The sequence below is a fragment of the Telopea speciosissima genome, chromosome 4 (assembly GCF_018873765.1).
Source record: "Telopea speciosissima isolate NSW1024214 ecotype Mountain lineage chromosome 4, Tspe_v1, whole genome shotgun sequence".
Lineage (NCBI taxonomy): Eukaryota > Viridiplantae > Streptophyta > Magnoliopsida > Proteales > Proteaceae > Telopea > Telopea speciosissima.
The window spans coordinates 24,180,954-24,208,840 of NC_057919.1; the positions used below are offsets into that span (position 1 = coordinate 24,180,954).

At 39.3% G+C, this 27,887-nt stretch overlaps 1 protein-coding gene and 1 long non-coding RNA gene across 2 annotated transcripts in view; one reads left to right on the top strand and one right to left on the bottom strand.

Annotated features, from left to right (window-relative positions):
• Window positions 1-27,887, bottom strand: part of LOC122658201 (ran-binding protein M homolog) — a 76,413-nt gene that overhangs the window by 27,220 nt on the left and 21,306 nt on the right. Inside the window, exons 4-6 of the mRNA XM_043853112.1 lie at window positions 22,589-22,735; window positions 22,125-22,211; window positions 17,944-17,989 (exon numbers count right to left, since the gene is read on the bottom strand). Coding sequence (XP_043709047.1) covers window positions 17,944-17,989; window positions 22,125-22,211; window positions 22,589-22,735 — 280 coding nt within the window. The remainder of the gene's footprint in view (window positions 1-17,943; window positions 17,990-22,124; window positions 22,212-22,588; window positions 22,736-27,887) is intronic.
• LOC122658203 lies at window positions 14,047-14,959 on the top strand. The gene is made up of 3 exons (XR_006332423.1): window positions 14,047-14,159; window positions 14,613-14,752; window positions 14,869-14,959. It is a non-coding gene; the product is annotated as an uncharacterized LOC122658203 (long non-coding RNA).

The window sequence follows — 27,887 nt, forward strand, 5'->3', positions numbered from 1 at the left end:
TATATTAAATAATCTTTCTAAATATGTTTCCTAAATTAAGGAAACAGAATTACACCTAATAACTGAAATAAGGAAAGTAAATAAGGACAAAATAAGACTACAGCTGGCCTATTCTTACTTTATGGACTGGCTAGCTGTATCCATGACTTACGTACCCCCACGGTACATTAAGTCATGGAACCCCCTACACATTTAACATATTTAACAACTCTCACACATTGACTTGATAATAGACTCAAAACAGAACTATTAAACAATATTCAAACTGCTAACTTAAAAAATAAAAAACCCAAGTATCCCAAGGCCCATGAAACCTATCCATGGCCCAAAATCTGGACTACCAAGCCCAATCAGGCAGTCTTGACTGCATCAAATTCCCTCATGGTTGGAAAAGACTCATCCTGGAGTCTTGTAGTGAGGGATAATCTTCACCACATGGTCAGCACCCACAACCATATACTTTGATTTGATGTTGATCCAATGTTTCACACAAACTTAAACAAAATCATCAACCTTTAGATTCTTGACATTGCGGATCTATTGGGAATACTAAATTCCACACACTCGATTTCTACAAGGATGATCTTGATCTGCTCTTCTTCAACATAATTTTCCATAGGAGGCTCTTTATCTTTGATCAGATCAAGGATCAATTTATCTTGATTCCGATCAATGGCTCCTCATGAGGATCTTACATCTTCAAGGGCTTCCGCAATCAACTTGCCTTCAGCTCATGGTTGTAGAGTTTTAAGATTCCCAGTAAATCTTCTATTACATTCTCAAATCTCTTCACTAGAAGCAATTAAACTTTCATATGTAGCACTCGTCCCCTTTTTTTTTTTGTTGAATAAATAATGTATTACCAAAAGAGGAGAAAGAGAAAAAAGAGGGGGGGGGGAATATACAAAGGGACAAGAGGGGAAGGGGGCACGAACCAACTAACGGATTCTCAAAAGAGAGCTATCCTATATGCTTCAAGCTTTTAGAGCTTGCTAAGGTGACAAGTAACAAATCACAGATTTGTTGAAAATCCATGATGAAAATTTGTTCGACTCTAATACCAAATTGATGTAGTTCAATGTTCTCAACGCCAAAAAAGAGCAAACAGTCCAGGATCAATGAATAATCGATAAAACTAATATAGAACCAGAATAAAAGAATGGTAGGAGAAATTCATAGAGAAGAGAATTAGAAGATATTAGAGAAGAAATTAAGGGAGCTAGAAGAAGAAGAAGAGAAAGGAAAGATCACACCTTATCTCGGAGATAACAAAACTACAAGGAGGGAGATCAGATCTAGAATACCAATCACATATGTATAGCTCAACAGCTCCAAAACTCCTAAGCAAAGTCAAAATTGATGCAGTTAAGACTGTCCAATTGGATCAATTGGGCCTTAGAAGACTTTATTTTGGACCTTGGTTGGGTTCTATAGACCTTGGGCTTCTTATTTTTCGGTTTATTGATGTAATGAGCCTATTTTATAAGCCCATAAAGTGGAGATAATGTTAGTACACGGGGTTAGTAGTTAAATTGAGTGTTTGAGTTAGATTAGGATACTTAGTAGTTAGATAGAATTCTGTTATGAGTTTATTTACTTTATTAACTGTATCAGAGTGATCAGAAAACCTTTTATGAGTCAAATTAGGAATTTTAGAAGGTCTATATGTATGTAATACATCTCCCATCAATTAGATATGATTTGTGTAAAGAAAGAGTTTTTTCTAAGAGTTTTGATGCTGTTGAGTAGTGCATGCAGGATTGGTATCCCAAACCTGATTCCTCCTCTTCTCTTTTGTTCTCTTCTTCTCTCTTCTTCCTCCCAAGAAGATAGATCTCATCTCTCTTCCCTCTCTGTCCATCGATCCGATTTCTTCCCTTAACAACACAGTTGCTTCCTTTATCAAAGATCTGATTACATATTTTGATTATTGGGCCTGCTTGCATCTGAGATCTTTAATCTGGATTTTCAGATTGCATAAAAATTTCTTTACTCAAATCATCCTTAACTGATGGAGGTGTATTACATATATACAACCTTTTTGAAATTCCAAAATTAACTCATAAAAGGACTCCTAAGTACTCTCACACATTGACTTGACTTAATAGACTCGAAACAAAACATTTAAATCTATTAAGTATCCCAATCTAAACTCAAACACCTAACTTAACTACTAATCCCATGTACTAACTTCACACCCACTTTATAGGTTTATAATTAAGGCTCACTACAACAAATAACCAATAAACAAGTATCCCAAGTACCATAGAACCTATCCATGGCCCAAAATATTCCCTTCCTAAGCCCAATTGGGCCATCTTGACTGCATCAAATATCATATGTATTAACTCATCGGGGACACCATACTGTGCACACTTCATGTCTTATACATTCAAGAACTTGACAGGAACATGATTCAGAATTTTGAAGGCAATGCTGTAACTTCGAGAAGATATTCCATGACAAAGTAAAGAAATCATCCTCCCATTCCCCATATGAAATTTCTTGCATCACCCACATACCCAAAGTATGGGCAGCATGTTAGGCATCTAGGAAGTATACAATTCTCATCTATTCAAAATTACATCAAAGAACTGGATTTTTGGTGGTAGGTGAACTTTTCAACTTTCTAATGCTGAGTTTTTTCTCAAATCTAAAAATTCCATAAATCTTAATAATATAAAACATTGCTAAAAACCCAAAGTCCGGTAAAATATTCATTTGTTTTGATATTTAAAAAAATATTTTCATTCAGAGTGATTTTGACAGCATTCGCGCACACCAAATAAGGACCGGAACATAACTCCTTCAATATAAATCAGATTTAAGCAAATCTTGGATTTGTTGGAAAGCTGGTTTTGTGTTCTACCCATAGTTCAAGATCTCATCTCGTCTCGCCATTTTGGGCAAGTCGAGATTTCCGAAATTTACCGAAATTTTGCCGAAATATGGTATTTTTTCTGCCATATTTCGGCAGTCCATCTCGGTGGGTTTTTGGCCATATTAAGGCCTGATACTTCATGTACACCCTTATTTAAGCTAAATAAACACATTTAAACCCTCATATTGTAAAAAAAAGAACTCAAATTGGTGTTTTGGGTTTGCACCCTTGATTGACAGTATACGGTCGGACCCTGATGTATAAATAGTTAAATACACATTGTTTAAGTAATATACCGAAATTTGGGCTTTTTTCATTTCGTATGGTCATCTCGTCTCGGCAGTGTCGGGATATCCGAAATATTGGCGATATATCTTGAGATTTTGAACCATGGTTCTACCGAATAAAAAAAGTCTCATGTAAAAATAAAATTAGTTGATCAATCAAACTTCTTAGGGAACAAGAACAATTCTATAAATCAAGAGAAATTTAATTAATTATTGACAAGATCATACTTTCTAAGAACAGTATAAACCAAACGTATGTTTTGATTGTTTCAAACTTCCAATAACTTGCTTCTTCAGTTCTGTTGTCTTCTAGTTCTATGTTGATTTTTGGTGGCTTTATGTAATGTAGTCCTAGGTAGGAGTAGTCCCACTAGGAGCCAAGGTAATGGGGTCACACACAAGGGTTGGCTGATTGGGTTAGGGTTTACTTATTTAGGGCAAAAACTAGGGTTAGGGTTGGACAATAACAATGGGGTTTATGGGGTTTTAATGAGCAGGTCTAGGGTGCCTTTATGGCATATAAATAATAGGGTTTGGGAAGGTTTTAAAATTCTGCAATTCTGGACAAAATTGAGTTGCAGGTTTTGGGTTTTAATGGAGTGGAAGAATGGAGGGGATATAGTGGGGATTATGGACTGGGTTTAAGGTCGAGTGTAGGGAGAGGTGTGGGGAATATAGGCTGGAAGTATGGTTCGAAATTGATGGCCAGATCTCTAGTTATGAGGGAATCCTAGTTAAGGTAGGAATTGCAGGTTTAATGGAGGTTAGGGTTTGATGGATGGAGGGGAAGGATATATGCAGGAAACTAAAATTACTTACTAGTTTGATCTTCTTCAAAGGCAGCAGCAGCAGCAGCTTGAAGAAGCTCGATTGAAGAAGAAGAAGAACCTCCCGGTACTGGACGGACGCAAGGAGTCGCAGGAGTCCACCCATCCTATCCACCTTGAGATCCACAAGGATATACACTCACAAAGAGTAGCAGCAATGGCAGCAAGCATAAAGCTAATTTTTATTAATCAAATTCGTATTCAATGTTGGCCTCCCTTACAAACTTATATAGAAGACTCAAAAATAGACTTAGACACTAAAAAGGAATGGCCTAACCCTATCCCTAACCTATTAGGTAACTTAAACTGACTAGGAAACTAGAATACTAAAGGAAATAGACTCAAAACATAGCTAGACTTATAAAGTCCTAATCCAGCCCAACTTACATCACATGACCACTTAACCAAGTCACATGATCACTTAAATTGAACCAATTGGATGCAACCAATTTGAACCGGTTCAATTAAAAAACATAAAAATAAACTAAGTATTGGACTAATCCCATATGCAACCTATATACCCATATTTTAGGCCCATAAAAGTGGCCTATTACATTAGAAACCCATTGGATCAAAGGCCCAACATGTATGTAACCCAACCCTAGACTTATTCCTAATAAAAGAAGCCCAGTTTGGTGATAAATCTACATCATTATGTGGCTTAATATTGATTTTTGATGACTTGATGTTGCTTAATATTGATTTTTTATGACTTGATGTGGTTTAATGTTGATTTTTTATGATATAAGATACATATTGTAGCATACTAAATAAAGCTAGTGTTGGAATAAGTAGTTGTAGGCGCAAAAGGGTCTTTGTGTTATGATTAGTTGTTTGCCTTTTATTATGCCGTTTTTGTAATAAGGGCATACTTGTCCTTTTCCCCTTTAACTTTATGATAAATATATTGGAGCAGACCTGCGGCAGTCATTCTATTCAGTCCGCAGGTCCTCTCCTCTCTTTTGGGGCTTGTGTTTCTTCCTTCTTCTTCTTCCTTCTTTTCTTCTTCTTTTCCTTCATTCTCTGATCTGGTTCACTAAGTTCTGGTTTACTAACATGCTATCAGAGCTTTTTTAATCAGATTAGAGCCCCCTTCCACGATCTTCTTCTGATTTCTCTCTGTCGTTTTTAGCCTGTGGTGTGCAGCCACCTACAGCTGCCTTTACTATGGTGTAAATCCACTCCTATAGAAGAATTAATGGAGTGATTTCTACTACTATCTACCCGATTTGATGATTGATTAGATTTCTCCTTTATCTACTCTTGAAGGCTGCTCCATTCGATGTTAGGACAAAACCCTGACAATTATCGATTTGACTCTGGGAAGGCTGTTGTTGAAGTGCTGCCGTTCAAGGCTGCTTCTACATGTTATTTATTGCTTCTGGAAGTTGTTGCAACCTGGTTTGATTGATGGGACTGCTTATTTGAAGGTCTACCTCTCCTTCCCAGAAACCCTGAGATCGACTCTGTTTTTTTTCTCTTGGCTGTCTTCATTGAGTGTGGTATTGCTGCTGTTCTTTGCTTACCTTATTACTGCCGATCAGTTATCTTCTTATTGATTGCTGCTGCCATCTGTCTCTTACTGCTGATTCGACTATCATTGTTTGCTTATCCTTATTGGTTCCTAAAGAGTACATATCATGGCTGATTCGAAGACATCCCATGACAATGTTAATGTTCAGATTACCTCCATTAAACTGAAGGGGAATTCCAACTACCTATTGTGGGCACAAGCTGTCCGGGTTTACATTATAGCTAAGGACAAGCTTAGCTACATTACTTCTCCTCCTCCAGAACCTGACTCTAAGGAGTACAGCACATGGAATAAGGAGAATGTTATTATTTTAATTTGGTTATGGAACAGCATGGAGTCAGATATCGCTGCGAATGTTATGTTTCATACCACGGCAAAGGGAGTTTGGGACTATCTCAAGGAGACATACTCTTAAGAGAAGAGTATGACACGTATCTTCAACCTTTATGAGAAATTGTTTCAGTTTCAACAGGGAGACAAGTCTCTCCAAGACTATTACAGTTCTTTCAAGGGCATGGTTGAAGAGTTAAATGTCTTCCAGCCTCTTACTACTGACATTGACAAGTTGAAGGCCCAAAAGAATGAGTTTTTTGTCTCCAAGTTTTTGGCTGGCTTAAGTCCTAGTCTCAAGGCTGCTAAAGGACATCTTTTGGCTGGTGAATCTGTCCCTACTTTGAATGACACCTTTTCTAGGCTGCAGCATATTGTCTATCCTAGCTCCAAGCCTGAAACAAACCCCAAGGCAAATTCTGCTTTCACTACTACTAGAGGCCGTGGCTTTGGTGGTCGCAATTCTGGTGGGCAGCATATTGATAAAGCAGCCCGATTGTACTCTTATTGTGGGAAGACTAATCACACTATTGACACATGCTGGTTCAAGCATGGGAAACCCGAATGGGCTCAAAACTTGGCCAATCATGCAGCTTCTGAAGATGGTACTGATTTTGTTACACCTAGTGATACTAAGGCTGGTTCTACTTTGGGAGATTCGTCTACCAACGTTCGTGATCAGATGCAATAGCTCATGCGTCACATCAAGAGTCTGGATCATCCGCTTCCACTTCTGGGGCATCCACCACTGCTGCCACTCTCGCTCATGCAGGTACACCTGCTGCTCTCTTTTCTACTACTTCCATACCCTGGATTATTGATTCGGGGGCTTCCGCTCACATGACTGGTAAGTCATCTGTTTTTAGTACTATTACTCATAGTTCTCACACCCCTCCTGTTGTTGTGGCCAACGGTTCCTCTACTCCTATTACAGGACATTATACTGTTTCTCTTACTTCTAACCTTTTCCTTTCTTCTGTCTTACATGTTCCCCAATTTCCTTTAAGTCTTCTTTCAGTTAGTCAACTTACTAAAAGTCTGAATTGTTCAATAACCTTTTTTCCTTCTTATCGTGTCTTTCAAGATCTTCACACGAGGAAGACGATTGGTGGAGGGTGTGAGAAAGATGGACTATATTATCTAAATGGTGCTGCCCCGTCTGCTTCAGCTGCAGCTATTTCTGTTGGTGGAGAGTCTCCGTTTCGATGGCATTGTAGGCTAGGCCATTTATCTTTGCTTAGGTTAAAAGTTGTTTTTCCTCAGTTTAAGTCGTTAAATAAATTAGAGTGTGAGGGCTGCGAGTTAGGAAAGCATCATTGTGCTACTTTTCCTTCTTGTCCTATGCCCCGTAGTGATTCTTTATTTTCCTTAGTGCATTCAGATGTGTGAGGTCCTTGTCGTGCAAGCAATAGACATGGTTTTCGGTATTTTGTCACTTTTGTGGATGATTATTCCCAAACTACTTAATTGTACCTCTTAAAGGATAGATCAGAATTTTTATCTGTGTTTCAAAATTTCTGCAATGAAGTAAAGACTCAGATTAATGCCTCTATTAAAATTTTTCGGTCTGATAACGCTCTAGAGTTTGTTCAAACTGAGATCTCATCTTTTTGTGTTGCTAACGGAACGATTCATCAAACTAGTTGCTCCTATACCCCTCAACAGAATGGGGTAGCGGAACGAAAGACTAGGCACTTACTTGAAGTTGCCAGAGCTCTCATGTTGCAGATACAGGTGCCCAAACATTTTTGGTGTGATGCAGTTCTTACTGCATGTTTTTTGATTAATTGAATGCCATCCTCTGTTCTTGGTGACAAGTCCCCATTTTCTATTTTATTTCCCGCTATTTCGATTTTTAGTTTGCCTCCTCGAGTCTTTGGTTGTGTTTGCTTTGTGCATAATCTCCATCTCCATCGTGATAAGTTGGATCCTCGGTCAACCAAATGTATCTTTTTGGGTTACTCTAGGACCCAGAAGGGTTATAGGTGCTAACCGTACTATGACCCCCTCACTAGAAGGTCATTTGTGAGTGCGGATGTCACCTTTTTTGAAGGTACATCCTATTTTTCTGCTCAGCCCACCGTGTCCAGTGATCCATTAGCTGTGTCTGACCCTCCTCCCATCCCTGCCATCGTTCCTTTGTCTACTTCTCCACTACAGGTGTATCGGCGTAAGAGGCATTTTGAGCAGCGCCATACAGATCAGCCTGGCCCTTCTGCATCGCTTCCTGTACCTTCTTCGACCTCTGGTGGAGATCCAGTCTTACCTGTTCTTCCTGACTTACTAGCTGATCCGGATCCTGATGACTTACCCATTGCCACTCGGAAAGGTAAACGTTCATGTACTCAGAAATCCTTGGTTACTTGTCCTATTGACAAGTTTGTCTCTTTATCCCATCTTCCAACTTCTCCTCATAGTCTTGCTACCTCTTTGTCGTCTTATACTGTTCCTAAGACTCACACTGAGGCTCTTAAAAACCCTGCTTCGAAAACCGCCATGGATGTGGAGATGGATGCTTTACTGACTCGTCATACATGGGAGTTGGTAGATTTACCTCCTGATAAAGAACTGGTTAAGTATCGTTGGGTGTACACTATTAAGTATCATTCTAATGGGTCTGTTGAGTGGCTCAAAGCCCGCCTAGTTGCTAAGGGGTACACCCAGACTTATGGTGTCGATTATTTTGAGGCTTTCTCTCTTGTTGCTAGACTGAATTCTGTTCGACTCATTATTTCTCTGGCTGTGAACTTTGATTGGTCCTTATACCAGTTGGACATTAAAAATGCCTTTCTTTATGGTGACTTGCTTGAAGAGGTCTATATGGAGCAACCTTCGGGGTATGTTGCTCAGGGGAGAATAGTAGGCGTGTGTGTAGGCTGCACAAGGCCATTTATGGGCTGAAACAGTCTCCTTGTACTTGGTTTGAGAAGTTTAGTTCTATTGTGACTAGTTTTGGGTTTACTCAGTGCTTCTCAAACTATTCTATGTTTGTTCACTGCCAAGGAGAGAGATTGGTGGTTCTTGTGGTTTACGTTGATGACATTATCGTGTCAGGAAATGATGAGATTGGGATCAAGGAGGTGAAGAGTTATTTACAGCAACATTTTCAAACAACAGATTTGGGCCAACTTCACTACTTTCTTGGGATTGAGGTTATTCGAAGTAAAAAGGGAATCAACCTATCTCAAAGAAAGTATGTGTTAGACCTCTTGACCGAAACTGGTATGCTTGCTGCCAAACCAGTAGATGTTCCGATGGATCCTAATCACAAGTTTGGCTCTAATGATGGTGAGGGTCTTAAGGATGTTCACTCTTACAGAAGCTTGGTTGGAAAGTTGTTATATTTGACAGTCACTAGGCCAGACATTTCCTATGTTGTTGGGGTTCTCAGCCAGTTTATGCAATCCCCTTGCAAGTCACATTGGGATGCAGCCCTTCGAGTTGACCATCTCTCTGAAATAGGAAAGTACACACTTGACCATCTCTCCTATGCAGATGTTTTGTGACAACTAGGCAGCCATCTGGATACTTCTATGCCAAGAAAGTATCGTAGTAGGCCGAAGTCCTTAATCTCAAATTCTTTCCCCCAGTATGCCTTCAAACAGGAGATTTCCTTAATGTCATTCCTAGTGCCAACAATGTCATCAACATACACTATAAGTAGAATAATCGTTTCACCCATACACTTGATGAACCGAGTATGATCAACATTACTTTGTTCATAGTTGTCACGGCGTCTAAGCAACCCAAGGCATTGGAGAGGGTCTAAAATCAAGGCGACACCAACACTATAAGCCAGTTTTTCTTTTTCAACGGAAGTACACACTTGACCATCTCGCTGAAACAGGAATGTTAGGTTGTCGTCCATCTGACACTCCTATTAAAGCTTGTTATAATATCAAGAACTAATAACCAGATTAGAGGAAGAAGAAGAAGAAAGAAGAAAAGGAGAAACGAGAGAAGATACGCAAATCCCAAGAGTGAAAGGGACCTGCGGCATAACAAAGTGTTCTCACGCAGGTCAGCCACTTTAATATTTATAACAAAAATATGAAAGGCTTTAGGACAATAATGCCCCTACATCAAACCAACATAATAAAAGAGTAAAAGACTAAAACAAACTAAAGTAAAAGTCCTATATGCCCCTAGACTTATATTTCAACACTCCCCCTCAAGCTGGAGCATATATATCACCCATGCTCAGCTTGTTACAACAAGACCGAAAACTAGGGGCAAATAAAGATTTGGTAAACACATAAGTAAGCTGATCAGACGAAGTGATAATCCACCTCAATATGCTTGGTCCTCTTATGAAAGACCGGATTACTAACAATATAGATGGCTGCCTAGTTGTCACAAAACATCTTCATAGGAGTTAGAACTGGAAACCCCATCTCAAGTAGGAGAGATCTAACCCACATCAACTCTGCAATAGTATGAGCCATAGCTTGTACTCTGCTTTAGCACTATATCTGGCAACAATGGTATGTTTCTTGCTTCGACATGTAACCAGATTTCCTCCAACAAACGTACAATACCCTGTGGTAAACCGACGATTACTAGCCGAACCTACCCAATCTGCATCAGAGTAGGCAACAAGCTCCATATGTATATTGGGACGATAAAAAAATCCCCTTCCCACGAGCACCCTTCAAATACCGAAGAACCCGAATAGCGGCATCCCAATGAGACTTACAAGGAGATTGCATGAACTGGCTGAGAACCCCAACAACATAAGTTATATCCGGTCTAGTGACGGTCAAGTATAATAGCTTTCCAACTAAGCTTCTGTAGGAGTGAACATCCTTAAGATACTCACCATCATCAGTGCCAAATTTTTTATTAGGATCCATAGGAATATCTACTAGTTTTGCAGCAAGCATACCAGTTTCGTTCAAGAGATCTAACACATACTTTCTTTGAGAGTGGTTGATCCCCTGTTTGCTTCTAATGACTTCAATCCCAAGAAAGTACTGAAGCTGGCCCAAGTCTTTAGTCTGAAAATGCAGTTGTAAGTAATTTTTCACCTCCTTGATCCCACTCTCATCATTTCCTAACACAATGATGTCATCTACATAGACAACAAAAACAACCAATTTCTCTCCTTAACGACGAACAAAGACAGAATGGTCTGAGAAACACTAAGAAAAACCATAACCAGTCACAATGGAACTAAACTTCTCGAACCATGCCTGAGGAGACGGTTTCAGCCCATAAATGGCCTTGTGCAACCTACACACATGTCCACCATTCTCCCCCTAAGCAACATACTTGGGAGGTTGCTCCATATAGACCTCTTCGAGTAACTTACCATAAAGAAAAGCATTTTTAATGTCCAACTGGTATAAGGCCCAATCAAAAAATAATGAAACGAACAAAATTCAACCTAGCCACAGAAGAGAAGCTCTCAAAACAATCAACACCATAGGTCTGGGTGTATTCCTTAGCAACCAGGTGGGCTTTAAGCCGCTCAGCAGAGCCATCAAAATGATACTTAATAGTATACACCTACCGACACTTGACTAGGTCATTACCAAGAGGTAAATCCACCAACTCCCATGCATGCCGAGTCAGTAAGGCATCCATTTCCACATCCATGGCTTTCTTCCAAGCAGGGATAGCAAGAGCTTCAATATGGGTGTGAGGAATGGTATAATAGACAGGGAAGTAGCAAGACTATGATGGCACGATGGAAGATGAGACAAAGAAACAAACTTATCAATGGGATAGGCAACTAAAGATTTTTGAGTGCATGAACGTTTACCTTTCTGAGTGGCAATAGGTAAGTCATCAGGATCCGGATCAGCGGGTAAGTCAGGGAGAGCAGGTAAGCTAGGATCTCCACCAGATGTTGAGGACGGTACAAGAAGGGATGTAGGTGGACCAGTATTATCTGTATTGAGCTGCTCAATATGCTTTTTGCGCCGATACACCTGTAGTGGAGAGGTAAATATAGGAACAACAGTTGGAATGGGAGTAGGGTCAGATACAGCTAACGGATCACCTGACAAGGTGTGCTGACCAGAAAAGTAAGATGTACCTTCAAAGAAGGGGACATTCACACTAACAAATTGGCTCCAAGTCAGAGGATCATAACACCTATACCCCTTCTGGGTCCGAGAGTAACCCAAGAAGATGCATTTGGTTGACCTAAGGTCTAACTTATCACAAGGGAGATGAAGGTTATGAACAAAACAGACACACCCAAAAACCCGAGGAGGCAAGCTGAAAATTGATAAGTCAGGAAATAAAATAGAAAAAGGAGATTTAATGCAAGTACATATGAAGGCATTCGGTTTATCAAAAAACAAGCAGTAAGGATTATATCACACAAAAAATGTTTGGGTACCTGCATATGCAGCATGAGAGCCCGAGCGACCACAAGTAAATGCCTATTCTTCCATTCCGCTACCCCATTTGTTGAAGGGTATAGGAACAACTAGTTTGGTGAATCATTCCGTTAGTAACACACAAAAAAAAAGAGATCACATTTTAAACAAATTCCAAAGCATTATCAGACTGAAAATTTTTAATAGAAGCATTAAACTAGGTCTTTATTTCATTGTAAAAACTTTGAAATACATGTAAAAAGTCAGACCGATCCTTTAAGAGATACAACCATGTAGTTCTAGAATAGTCATCCACAAAAGTGACAAAGTACCGAAAATCATGTCTATTACTTGCACGACAAGGACCCCACACATCTGAATGTACTAAAGAAAATAAAGACGTACTACAGGGCATAGGACGAGATGGATAAGTAGCACCATGATGCTTACCCAACTCGCAACCCTTACACTCTAACCTATCTAAAGATTTAAACTACGGAAACAAAATCTTTAATCTAGACAAAGATAAATGTCCTAGCCTACAATGCCATAGGAAAGGGGACTCTCTACCAACAGCAGTAGCTACAGCCGAAGCAGACGGAGCAGTGCCATATAGGTAATATAGCCCATCTTTCTCACACCCTCCACCAATTGTCTTCCTCGTGTGAAGGTCCTGAAAAATACAGTGAGAAGGGAAGAATGTTACTGAGCAGTTCAATTGTTTAGTAAGTTGGCTAACTGAAAGAAGACTTAAGGGTAATTGAGGAACATGTAATACGGAAGAAAGAGAAAGGTTAGAATTAAGATAAACAGTGCCATGCCCAGTAACAAGTGTGGAGAAACCATTGGCCACAATACCAGGAGTAAAGGTGTCAATTTGGAACCGAAACCGTGTACCGCCCATGTAAAACCGTACCGTTGCAAAAAATGGTACGGTACAGTATAGTCAAACGGTTTTGACCACGGTACAGTACGGTATCGGTATTGGGTACAATACCGTCGGTATGTACCGTTAATGTACCGTTATACCGAATTCATACCGAAACCGTACCATTTTTTGGGGGTATATTTGTAAAATCAATTTCTAACTCCTAAGACCCTAAACCTAAATCCCTAATTTCTTAACGGCTTAGCCTCTCGTCCTCTCATGCTTGCGACTTTCAAAGTTTGAGACTTTGAGTCTCACAGTAATGGAGCATTTCACGCTTTCGATTTTCAGAGTTTCAGACTTCAGTCTCACAGTAATGGAGTAATGGAGTAACCTTAACCTCTTCAAAGTTCAAACACAACTCCTCTCACAAGGGTCGTCTTCTTCAGTTCAGCGAAAACCCTAACAGCGGAGGCGGAGATTTATCAGGTACACAATGAATCTCTCTCATTCTTGGTTACCTTTGAGTGTAGTTGTGTTTTTTTTCAAGTGAATCACTGGAAAATTTGTGAAAAATTTCAGTTCGATTTCGTTCTCTATGATGTGGTTTCTTCTATTTTCTGATTTATTTCCTCAACGCTGCTGCTGCTGCTCTCTCTCTCTCTCTATGTGGTGTGTTTAAAGATATGCTGTTGCTGCTCTCTCTCTCGTTCTTGGTTACCTCTGAGTGCAGTTGTGTTTTTTTTCAAGTGAATCACTGGAAAATTTGTGAAAAATTTCAGTTCGATTTCCTTCTCTGTGATGTGGTTTCTTCTATTTTCTGATTTATTTCCTCAAAGCTGCTGCTGCTGCTGCTGCTCTCTCTCTCTCTCTCTCTCTCTCTATGTGGTGTGTTTAAAGATATGCTGCTGCTGCTCTCTCTCTCGGTCTTGGTTATTTTTATTGAAGCCTGTTCTTGTACTAGACAAGTGCTTGACTTTGTTAGTTACTGCAATTGCATTCATAGGTTGGTAAAGCCTGGCGGAGTATTGGTTTACAGTACTTGTTCCATAGATCCTGAAGAAAATGAGGAGCGAGTGACTGCATTTCTTCATAGGCATCCGGTAAAAGCTCCTTACTGGAGATCTTTAAATTGTCTACGTGCTTTATTCCTCGATGTTTTGTGTCCCTGTGAAGAGCGAAGATGATTCCAAGGGTAAATTTGAACTGATTGTTGTCTCCGTTGTATGTAAGACAGCAAGGACAAATATTATATGTAGAAACTCAGACACTGACGAACCACCTTATTTATCTGGACAATCCATTTTCTATACTTTTTAGACTGATAAAGCCCTGAATATTGCAATATGTGATGACCAAAGCAGCAGAAATCTGTTCATAATGTTTCTGAAATACCAACAGAATGCAGCTGCTTGAGTGGTCAGGATTATTTGGTCATGGCTAATGGCTTACGATAAATATTTTGGGCTAAAAAGTCCTAACCAATGGCAAATGGAGCAGTGTTATAGTTTTGGTGAGGCACCACTTAATGATTTCTCTACTTTATTCTTTTGCAGGAATTTCACATAGATCCTGTTGATGGATATGTTCCACCCGAGTTTGTAACAGATAATGGCTTCTATTTCTCGAACCCCCTGAAACATTCTCTTGATGGATCCTTTGCAGCTCGTCTGTTACGGTCCTTGTAGAATAGCATGTAAGATTTAAATTCTACTATTATAAAGACTGAATTTTGGTTGGGTTTTACTTTTCATATTTTCGACGACATGAGGTTGATGTTCTTTTAAAACCACATAAACACTTGTCTTTCAGAATGAGTGCCTAACAGAAGGCTTTTGCAGGTGATGCATAACATGGCCGAAGCAAAGTGAGTGGGTCATCATGAAGATATACTTGGGAGAAATGCCTCATGTCATTAGAAATGGAAAGATTGGTATTCCACATGAACAGAATTGATCTGAAGACAACACAGAGAAGGTGAAAGCAGGCAGATGGAGGCCTGCTGCTGTATGACAAGCTCTATCTGCAAATGTATTATCTGACATCTTGAAGAGCATTGGATTGGGCATCAATTCCTAAATTTGCTGGCTTGCCGCGAGTGAATTGAAATCCTTCTTTGGCCAGTTGCCAGGTATTGGAAATAGTGAAGCATGGTTTTTCTAGCCCTTCAAACTTTATTTTATTGATAAAGATAGAAATTAACATACGCTTTCTTGAGTTGTTATTTTTATTTACTTGGCAATTCTTGTTATACTTAGCATGTAAATTTATTTTACTTTCCACAAATTTTGTTGATCTGAGGTTTTTCATTGAGTCCTATTAACATGATTCATTAATTTGGATTTGTAGGTGTTTAGATATTACTTCTTTCTTCCTATTAACAGTGCCTACAACATCTAACCCCACTATTATTAACTAATTATCAAATGCAATGTGAGTTTCTATCTTGGAACTTTTCTTCATTTGATTGATTGTCTCTTTCTTTAGTTATCAATAAATGGATCTTTGAGTAGCTATTTGCCTATTTCAATTGCTTTTGTTCAATTTCAGCCTTCTGATTTTGTTTCCCTCTTCTAATTTAGTTGTTGATCTCTCTGTTTTCTTCTCTAGGTTTGAGTGTCCAAGACCTGTAAAAATGGGTGGAAGTGGACTATGTACTATGGAGACATTAGAGCAAGAACTTGTTTTTACTTCCAACTTCGTTGTTGATGTGGTTTAGACTTTAGAGCAAGATAGAATATTTTTCTTATGTCAATTTGTTTAGTTGTCATTCAATGTTCCATCACATTATCTGAGTTGATAATTGAATATATTAGCAGGTGTTTGTGATATTGATCCATATTCCCAGAGTATTTGGAAAAGGGAAGCACTGATGGACATACTAGGCCACTGAGAGGTTTTGTTGAGGCCCATGCAGATGATGGCCTTCTTGAAATCTTTGGCCTAAAGCAAGGATGGCATGCTTCATTCGTCATGGTGGAGCTTATCTCTGCCAAACATATTGCGCAGGCTGCTGCACTTAGGCTAGAAATTAGAGGTGGGGAATGGAGAAAAGCTTATTTGCAGATGGATGGGGAACCATGGAAACAGCCAATGGATAGAGAATTCTCAACATTTGTGGAGATAAAAAGGGTGCCTTTTCAATCGCTAATGATAAATGGAGATTGATTTTTCTGGCTTACCATTGATTTAGGGTTTACATATTGAAGTTCGTTCATAATTTTGGACACCATGTAAAGCTGTTTAAATTCTCACTGGGCTTGTAATTAATGTTCTGCTGCTTAATGACTAGTTTCTCAAAAAAAAAAAAAAAAAAAAATTTGGTTCCAATACCGAATAAGCGTCATTTCTAATGCCGGTAAAAAAAACGATTTTCAAACCATTTCATGCGAATTTATACTGTTTTTATACCGTTTTTTATAAAAATAGATTCCATACCGTTTTTGTACCGTATGCATACCGTTTTTATACCATACCAAAACCGTACATTGTGTATACCGTTTTCAAACCGTACCGTCACGGTACGGTTGCGGTATTGAAAATAGGACTTCTAAATGGTACGGTATCGGTATTGGGTACCTATTTTTGGTACCGTACCGTTTTACCAAAACCGTACCGGTTGACAAGCCTAACCAGGAGTGTGAGAATTAGATGAAATAGAACTAAAAATGGATGACTTACCAGTCATGTGAGCGGAAGCCCTTGAATCAATGATCCAAGGTGTGGAGGTGGTGGAAAAGAAAGCAGGTGTACCTACGTGAGCTAATGTGGCAACAGAAGTAGGTGCCCCAGCAGTGGAAGTGGATGACTCTAGACTCCTTATACGGCGCGTCAGTTGATGAACCTCATCACGAAGGTTGGAAGATGAATCTCCCACGACTGAACTAGGTTTAGTATCACTAGGTGCAACTAAGTCAGAACCATCTTCAGGAGCTGCATGATTGGCCAAGTTTTGAGCCCATTCTGGTTTCCCATGCTTGGACCAGCATGTCTCAACAGTATGATTTGTTTTCCCACAATAAGAACATAGCCGGACAGCTTTATCAATATGCTGTCCACCTGAACAGCAAATAAGAACATAGCCAGACAGCTTTATCAATCGCTAATGAGGCTATATTGTGACAGTAAATCAGCCATCAGAATTGCACACAATCAAGTTCAACCTGATCGTACAAAGCCTGTGGAGATTGATCGTCACTTTATTAGAGAAAAGTTAGACAGTGGAATTCGTTGTATTTCTTTTGTTACATCTGGGAACCAATTAGCTGATGTTTTTACTAAGGGTTTAAGCAATAAGTTATTTCATCCTATTGTGTGCAAGTTGGGCATGCATGATATATATGCACCAACTTGAGGGGAAGTGTTGTAATTTGAGTATAAGTATAGTTTTGTCTATAGGGATATTTCTGTACTTTTACTCTCTTGTATCTTCCTTATTAAGGTTTTACTCATTATAAATAAAGGCTGGGCCTCTATCATATTGCCAAGCCAACAATCCCATCAATCAACAATTTCTTATATCTGTGAAAAACAGTATGTACATTATTACAGAAAGAAGTTTAAAAAGAAGATGAGTGTCCATATGTGTCACAGTACCAAAGGAAAGAGAGGAAAACAAAATGAATATAAGAAATCCAATGCCCAAATCTTCATATGAAGTGACTCACTTATTATATTGGGATATGCAATGGCGTAGGCACTTGCAAAAATATAATCCTTACTTACAGAAACAGGAGCAAACACAAAACTGAATAAATGATAATCCATGAACATACATAACATCATATGCTCACCTGACAATGCAACATATACAATACCATGTGATAAAGTAAGGCAGGGCAACAAGTTGGCCAGTACTGAGGAAGAAAACAGAAGGTTGTAGATTACCTCAACATCAAAAACAAATGATTGCTGCCCAAAGTTGACATTCACCCTGAAGAATTAACATTTAATATATAGAGCAGTTAGCAGAATCACACACACTTCAGTAGAACTAAAAATTGCATAGAGATTTTCACAACTCAGTATGCAATATAATATCTGCAAATAAATTTGTACAAGGAGCAGATAAAGATTAAAGCAGTGATGTGATATTTTCCAGGCAGAGATGAATTAAGGAACTTTTCCAAAATCAAAAAGAAAAGTCAATTAACAAATCCTTACCCAACCACTTGGGGTTGTAATGTAGGGCTTGTATGGTTTGGATTGGATTGGTTCACTTATGAACCAGTTCTTTTGTTCAGTTTCTGGCCTTGGATCAACAGGCGGTTCAAGGAGGCTTAAAAATCCTAGAAACCAGAATTTGTGGGGCCCATTTGAAGGAATATTTAAAGTTTGCGATTCTGAAGTTCCTGAAAACATTAACCTTATCAACCATAGTTCGAAACCTCAGGTTTTGGTCTAGTTTTGGCCTGACCGAAATTTCGCAGAAACAATGAATTTTTTGCCGTGCTTTTCAGTAGGCCATTTCGGAGGGGGGGAGGGGGAAATGGCCAAAATGACCAAATTTTTTTGTCAAAAACAGTGCATATTTTGTATGTAGACTTGACCGAAATGACCGAAATTTCAACCAAAACAGTGCTGATTCCCTAATTCTAGCGTTATTTCATCTCGGCCTTGAAATCACCAAAATTTCTGCGAGTTTTGAACTATGTTATCAACATATACAGCTTGAGGTCTTTTAAATGGCTTACGAAATCCAGGATTTCAGAAGAGCTTATCTTCAGCCCAATCGTAGGTCAATTTTTAGGAGGATATTTCTCTTAGTTTCACTCTTTTTAATTGTCCAGCAGTTTCCTTCTTTGTTTAGTGCTATTAATGCATTAGGACACTCCATTCTTAGCCTACGGCTAGAGGAGTTAGATCTCATTTTGGTTTGGGTTTTATTAATTTTATTTATGTTTCGTTTCCCAATCGTGGTCAAGTTTTATAGCTGGTTATAGAAGCATGAAAAGGGAAGACCCTCCATACGACTTGGTTGAATGGATTGGCTTAGTTTACTTTGTTAGTGAGGTGGTTACCTCCTATAGTCTCTCTCTTCTCTCCCCTCTCTCTTCTCTCCCTTCCATCTTCTCTCTTTACCCACAGTTCTGAATTTTCTGATTCTTCTTCCCTGCAACTCTGTTAAGAGATCTTAAACTATTCTATCAGATCCTGCTTGTATCAAACATCAAAACAGAATCTTTACTTCTATCTTCGAAGCAAGCCCATCACTAGCAGATCATCTCTCTGATCTGCATCAGTTTGGTATCAGAGGTGAAATCCTACATTTCTGATCACAATCGATTATGATTGTCTTGCTCTTCAACTTCACATGGAGATAAGTATGAAGAGAATTGAGGATAGATTGTTGGATCTCCAATCGAGTTTTCAAAAATTTGTCAATAATACTAATGTATTGAGCTTAATGGAAGTTTCAGAAAAAGAATCAGAAGACATAAATGGAAGAAGATCCAATGGTAGAAAAACTCGATGAGCATCAAGAGATATTTCTAATTGAAGAAAAAAAAAAAGTTCGAAGAGATCGAGACCATTGATTTCCTTCTTCCTCCACAAATCTTAGATGTAAGAAAGCCAATATTGCTGAATTTGATCATGAGATGTGTTGGATAATTGCACCATGATCCATAATTGTCAAGGCGCCTAGGCGAACCAAGGCGATCGAGGGGGTTAAAAACCAAGGCAACACCAGAAATCAAGGCGAGAGAAAGGCACCTGGACGCCTAGGTCGAGATTTATCCTCATTATGACTCCAGGACGAGTCTTTTCTAAAGAGGAGGGAATAATGCAGGGCTGGTTTGGTTTGGATTGGGTTGAGATCCAATTTTTGGGGTCGGATCAACATTCTGTTCAAGGAAGTGTAAATCCTAGAAACCAGAATTTGTGGGGTCCATTTGAAGGAAGTTTTAAAGCTTACGATTCTGAAGTTCCTGAAAATCAGGAACCTTATCAATATATACAGTTGGAAATCTTTTAAATGGCTTACGGAATCCAGGATTTCAGAAGCTTATCTTCAGCCCACGATTTTAAGACATATGGGATTAGTGTTACTTTCTATTTTAATAAGTTGTATTCATTATTTTATTAGTGATTTTAGAAGGGATGGATAGATATGCTACAATCTAACCATAGTTTCCATTTTGTTAAGTTCTAGAAGAGTTTCTAAATCAAAGAAGGGAAAGTTTGTTTCCTAGTTTTTTCTTTATTTGTTTCCTACTTGAGTCGTACTTTCCTAGTCTGAATAGGAAAGATTATTGTACCAGTGATTATAACTATAAATAAGAGTTGAGAGGGGGAGCAACCTATCGGCTATGACTCTCTAGCAGCCTTCTCTTTCTTCCTTCTTCCATCGGTTACTGGTTTCTAAGTTGTGTTATTGTCACCTCTCTTAGACTCGGGTCTCTACTCTCTCCCCTACGGCCTCTCACCGTATTTGGTCTCTCACCACATTCACTCACAGAGCAAAGCACAAAGCCATGTTTTTTCCTCTCCAATCTCATTAATTCAAATTCGTGTACAAGGCTGTAGCCCCTTACAAACTTACATAGAAGACTCAAAAACAGACTCAAACACTAAAAGAAAAGGCCTAACCCAATCCTTAACTAATAAGCATAGTTATCAAGGCGTCCAGGCTCCTTGGTTGCCTCGGGCGCCTTGCTGCCTTGCCACCTTGTTGGTGTCGCCTTGATTTTAGGCCCTCCCCAATGCCGTGGTCGCGTTGCCGCCTTGATAACTATGCTAATAAGGTAACATAAACTGATTAGGAAACTAAAATAATGAAAGAAACTGACTTAACACAGGACTCTAACTAAACTAATAAAGTAAATCCTGTTTCCTACTTTCTACCATATTTTAGGACCATTAAAGTGGCCCATTACAAAGAAAACCCATGGGATCAAAGGCCCAACACCTACATAACCCAACCAAAGTTTATTTTTAATAATATAAGCCCTTTAGATGACTTATCTGCATCATTCTACTTTCTGTTCACCTCTGTTATTCTTGATCCAGCCATTGGATCTTCTCGGGTTTTAAAAGGTTCAATCAGCATGCCATAATCTACTGTCGACCAGCCTTTGGTCCAAATCAGGAACTTGGATCTTGAATAATTAATCATCTCCCTATTACGCCCTGTTTTACCTAATGGCTTTCACTGTGATTCTGTCCCTGTGGTTTAATTTCCTAAATCCTTCCTACGTGGCCCTATTATCTGCCATGTGACATATTAAGTGGGGCCCAAAATTTGAGGGAAGGTAGGACCCGGGCCCCCACTCACATTTCAAGTTTCAGCCCCCAAAAGGAGTTGGCCGCATAGCAAGATGAAGCTTTAAAAGTCCACCAGGAAAAAGAATCTTCTGAAAAAAGGTTGAGAATGTAAATGGATGGCTGAAAGTAAAGGGAAAATTTATTAAATACATGGAAGGGTATGCGATTGAATTTGGCTGTCAAATTTGACAAATGGAGAATCCAGGCCATCCTCTATTTATCCAGTGGTCATTGTTGTCACATCACCCTTCCATGTGGCGCAATTAGGTGGACACATATGAAGGCCTCCTCATGTGGGCCGATGATGTAGACAAGGGATTGAAAAAGCCTATTATGCCTGCATAAATACGATAACATTTTCTTCAATATTTAGCAGTTTTACAACAATCATACATTGATGCATACCAGAAAGTGTAGAGGACAAACGAAAAGGTCATGAGTCATTACAAAGCAAAATTTGACTATCACTCTGAGTTTACTTTGATGTTTTTAACTTTGCTCGCAGCATTGAACAAGTATATAAAAAATAAAATAAAAAACCAAGGTATTAAAAGTCTATGCAGAATGACAGAAGGAGCTGCTAAGAGTATAAAGCAACGAATAAAAATTAAACATCCAAACACAATTCCAGATGGCAAACCCTGAAGTATACCCAGAAAAAAAAAATTCTCATAGGAAATTAATACTGTATGCACCACTTTAAATAACTGTGACAATACATTACAAAAGGCAAGAAACAGAGAACAAAATTATACAGAAAGGATAACAGATACAATTCAGAAACAAAAGTATCCAGGGCATACTCTTCATTTTGGCTGTGGACAGCAATTGTAGGAAACAACGGACCCTTAACGTCCTTGTAGACCGTTCCAACTAGTTTTCCATTTTTACTGCATCCTCAGCATAAGCAACATTTGAATCTATAAGAATCATTTTGAAGCAACAGGAGCTAAATCTAATACAGGCAGCATTTGGAAGACTAAATAGCTACCAAATAAACCAAATTTATTACGCACCCTTATTAATTCAACAAAATTCATAAGCAAGCGATGAGAAGATACAAAGACTAAAGCTGCCTTTTTAATAATAAAGCAGAAATTACAGTCTCTAGATGTGCTTGTTAAAAGGCACCAGCTGCAAGGGAAATGCTGTTAGAATGACCAATCCACAATCATATCTCCAGCTACAAAGACAAAACAAACAGACACTTAAAGCAGAGTAACTAAAAAACTCATCGACAGCTAGTAAAAATGGGAAACTGTCTTACGTGAAAAAGAACTCTTGTGAAGCATAGTTTATCCCGCCACCAATTGTATCACCAGATGTAAAAGTTGGGCCAAAGGTTTCTCCCTTTCCTTGCCCTCGGTAAAGCAGTCCATCATCCCCATGGTACCCATAACTGTTGGCTTCCCAACTGAAAAAGAAAAGCGACTTTATTAAGTACTAGTATGACAACAAAGGATTCAAAATCAAATCATGAATTGTGAGCTATCTAAATCTGTAAATAAATAGAAGACAATGACAAACAAGGAAATGTAAGCGCAACCTTAACTAATCCGAGTCTACTACATGAATCCTGCATAGCCTTTCCATCGTAATTATAGCCATAGCAGCAATGACTAATACGAATATGTAGAGAAGAGACCACCCTGTAAGCTACACCCAAAAGACAGCATCTAATATAATAAACAGTATTACGGTTTAGAAAATACTGGGCATAATCAAGAGTTCTCTTCCCCCATCCAGCAGATGGTCTAATCGGTTAAGATCTAATGATCGCCAAATTTTCCAGACCTCAGAGCTACCAAGTTTCAGTCAGCCAACAAATTTAAAACAATCAGAAAATAGCTTGAAATAACAGAGCCCCTAATGTAGCTCTAGATAGGAGAAGGATCCTACTAGAGGCCAAGCAACAGGATCAAACAAGGGGCTGCTGGTTCGAATGGGCAGAATTGGGTTAGGTTTATGAGAATGGGGTCAAATTTTATATGGTTTTAATAGGCAGGTCTAGGAGAAGCTAATGGCTTAGGTTTGATGAAGTTTTAATTAAAAAATTAAAATTCAGAAATTTAGGGTTGGGTTTCGGGTTTTGAAAATTAGGAAAAAAGGTGAATTTAGGGTTTGGAGTGGGAAATCTGGGCAGGGGTTCTAGCCGAGTCCAAGGGGCAACAAGGGGATGCTTCGGCTGTGGTTTGGTGCAATTCTGATGGCTGGTTAGGTCTAGGAAGGATTTGGGGTTTTTAGGGTTTTGTAGAGACGAGGGGATTTTAGGGTTTTGAACTAGGAATGGGGGCTGTGATCTGGACTGAGTGTAGGGGCTATTATGGGGGTGTTATGCTTGAAGTTTGAAAGGATATGAATGGTAGAATAGAGCTGGACAGTCTCTAGACAACCTAGGGTTTAGTGGAGATTGATGGGGATGGGTTAGGGCTAGATTGGAGGATTAGAATAAGAAGGGATGTTGCAGGAAAAATTAAATAACTTACTGGATGTTGCAGAATTCCAGTAACAGCAGCTTGAAGATGAGCTTGAGCAGTGGAGAAGGATAGAACCACCTTCAGAGAAGATCCTCCCAGCCGTCACGGCGTAAGGAGTCGTAGGAGATCCACCTACCCTTTCCATCTTGATAGAACCACAAGGATATACACTCACAAAGAGCAGCAGCAGCAGCAACTAGGCAGCAATACGATTTTTTTTAACTTCATAAACTTGTGGGGGGAACCTCCCACGATTTCAATATTTATAATAAAAGGCCGTAGACCAAATCTTAATCTAAACAAAACACTCCCTCACTAAATCGTGGAGGGGTGGGGACCTAATTAAAACAACTTATAACTTTAAAAGACAAAAAGACCTAATTGTCCCTAATAACTTAAAATAAAAGGCTGACTTAAAATCACTTAAATTGGACCAGTGGTTCAACCGGTTCAATGTAAAACACTAAAACATGAAAAATAAACTAAGTATTAGGCTAATCCCATATGCAACCTATGTACCCCTAGTTTAGGCCTATTAAAGTGGCCTATTACATAGAAAATCCTTGGGATCAAAGGCCCAACATATATATATATCCCAACCCTAAACTTATTTCTAAAGAAATAACCCCATTTCGATGATGAATCTGCATCAGCCCCCCAATAACGATAGAAAGTTCCAACACCAACAACTCAGCCTAATTCCAACTAAATGGGGCCAGCTACATGGATCTTGTTAAGGATAGGATAAGTATGCCACATCGTATACGTGTACTGCTTAGGCTTGTACTACTTATCATATTTACTCTTTGTACTACAGATCTACATTATAAATAAAGATGGCCTCTGACATATCTGTCAAGCCAAATCATTCTCCAATACTCTGATTCTCAACTTGGTATAAAAGCCCCAATACCTTAAAGTGTTATTTTAAATCCTCCGCCAGTAGGATCACCGCAACAAGCAATCGAGGCATCTTTGTTGCTGCTCAACCTCTGCCGCCGGCCACTTATCATTGGCTTCTACCAGCTCCCGCCGGCCCCCCTAGGATGTTGCCGCTTCGCCACTGGTCCTGCCAGACCTCTCGGCCCTGCCACCTCACTGCCAGCCCCTCTCAACCTTGCCGCCCTCTGTTGCTGGCCACAGCCAGCCTCACCTAGGCCGCTGCCCAGTCCGCCTAGGCCCCTTGCCGCTAGCACCGCCCAGGCCACCCTGCCGCTAATGCTGGCTCGCCTTCATTTGATGGTATGATAGCCGCTCTCCTCTCTTTTGTGCATTCTTTCTAGCAGTCCATTTCACACTTGTGTTGATACGCTGGCTCTATGGCAAAGAGTGGCATTAGTGGCACCTCTTTAAGGGGAGTTGGGGGTGAGTCATGTTGGGACTCATAGCCATAACCCATCCCTCCAGCCAGGTCTAACAAAGTTGAATGGGACAAATTCTCTTGCTTGGACACGGGCTTGTCTACTTTCTATTTGTGGCAATCACATTTCGAGGTACCTGACGGGTGATACTCTAATGCCTACTGAGGCCTCAGCAAAGAATGCCTCGTTGGCTAATGATGGATGCCCTTTTTATGTCCTTCCTTCTGAACTCTGGAGCCATCTATCAGTCCCAGTTTTGTGCTTCTGAATTCTGCCAAAGACATATGGGAGGCCGTTAAGCAGACCTATGTACAAACTAGTAACTATGCGTTGTCAGGTTCGTGAGACCAAATGGCTTTAAGATTAGTAAAACAAAGACAGAGTATATGATGTGTAATTTTAGCAATACTATGATGGATACCGACATGGTGCGAATTGCGAAAAGAGAGATATCGCAAAGTAATTATTTTAAATATTTGGGGTCAATCTTAATTAAAGAAGGTGACATAGAGGAAGATGTTTCACACAAAATTAAAGTGGGATCGATGAAGTGGAGAGGTGCATCCAGACTCCGAAGTGTTGTGCGACCTACACATTCCCTTAAAGCTTAAAGGAAACTTCTATAGGACTGTTGTACGACCGGCTATGATGTATGGGGCAAAATGTTGGGCGTTTAAGAAGTATCTTACTGAGAAGCTTTGTGTAGCAAAGCTGAGGATGTTAAGATGGATGTGTGGAAAAACTAGGAAGGGTAAAGTAAAGCATAATCGTATTAGAGCTGACTTGGGAGTTGCCCCAATCAATGACAAGCTCCGAGAGAGTCGTTTAAGGTGGTATGGTCATGTCCAATGGAGGCCTAGGGATGCCCCAGTAAGGAGGAGTGACAAATTCCAATTGAAGGAGCTAAAAGAGCTAGGGGCAGGCCTAAAATGACCATAGGAGAAGTTGTGAGGAAGGACATGCATAGTCTAGGTCTTGTTCCAAGTATGACCTCAGATAGAACCTATTGGTGGGCAAGGATCCATGTAGCAGATCCCATTTAGCTGAGATCCTCCTGACTTGCTGGTCTGTGCCTTTTCCTCTTACTTTATTCACTCAGTTTTCCTTTGTTTCCCATTTTTCACTTATCATTTTTCATTTTTCTTTTCTTACCTCTTTCCCCATCTCTTCATTCTTTTTTCCTACCTTGTTTTGTTTGGATTTATGTAGCCAACCCCATTTGAGTTGGGATAAGGCTGAATTTGTAGTCAGATTCATGAGACCACTCAAAAGGACTTGTCTCTCACTACCTAGTGCCTACTACGCTGCCCTCATCCTATGGCCTGCAGTGAGGATGCCGCCATAGTCCGAAATCTCGCGAGATCTCGCCGAGATTCTCAATTTTCCAATTTCCCAAGTCGAGATGGCCTACGAAACTTAAAATGTCAATATCTTGGAGTGACATAGGAAAATGCCCATCTAGGTCCTTTATATGAATGCCAGATCTCGAGATCTTGCTGAAAATTCTTGGTATACAGACACCTATCTATGCTAGGAACCAAGACAGAGAAGACAGACACTTATTTATGCCTAATATCATTTAAGTGAATCATTCACTTAAGATATTATTCATAAATAAGCAAATACCCCCCATTTGAATCCAATAAAAATAGTTAAAAAATAAAATTCCAAAAGGAAAAAAAGTCAACCCCCCAATTCAAGAACAAAAACTGGATTTTCGGCGGTAGGTGTAATTTTCAACTTTCTAATGCTGGGGTTTTCTCAAATCTAAAAATTCCATAAATCTTATTATGGTAAAACATTGCTAAAAACCAAAAGTGCGGTAAAATATTCATTTGTTTTGATGTCCAAAAAATTATTTTCATTTAGAGCGATTTGACAGCATTCGCGCACACCGAATTAAGTTTGACCGGTACATAACTCTTTCAATATAAATTAGATTTTAGCAATCTTAGACTTGTTGGAAAGCTATGTTTTGAAAGCTTTCCAACAAGTCCAAGATTTCTTAAATCTGATTTATATTGAAGGAGTTATTTACCTGTCAAACTTAATTCGGTGTGCGCGAATGCTGTCAAATCGCTCTGAATGAAAATATATTTTTGGACATCAAAACAAATGAATATTTTACCGCACTTTTGGTTTTTAGCAATGTTTTATCATATTAAGATTTATGGAATTTTTAGATTTGAGAAAAACCCTAGCATTAGAAAGTTGAAAATTGCACCTACCGCCGAAAATCCAGTTTTTGTTCTTGAATTGGGGGGTTGACTTTTTTTCCTTTTGGAATTTGATTTTTTAACTATTTTTATTGGATTCAAATAGGGGGGTATTTGCTTATTTATGAATAATATCTTAAGTAAATGAAAAGGCATAAATAAGACTGTTTGTCCTGTGTCTGTCTTGGTTTCTAGAATAAGTAAGTGTCTATCCTGCTTTCTCACTAACTGAAACTCCTATTTGGACTTTGTTTTTGCAAAATTTAATAATGTCATTGTGTTTAAATGGCCTAAAATAGGCTGTATACCGATTTTCAGACCCAAAAGAGGTCTAAAACCCACCGAGATGGGCTTCCAAGTCGGAAAAAAAAAATGCACAAACTCACCGAGATCTCGGCCCAACTCGGTTTTTTGTTGGGCCGAGATGGCTCCGAGACCCGAGTTTTCGAACCTTGGATGCCACAACATTTAAAAGTGAGCGCAAAATGGAAAGGGACTATGACTGTCTTATT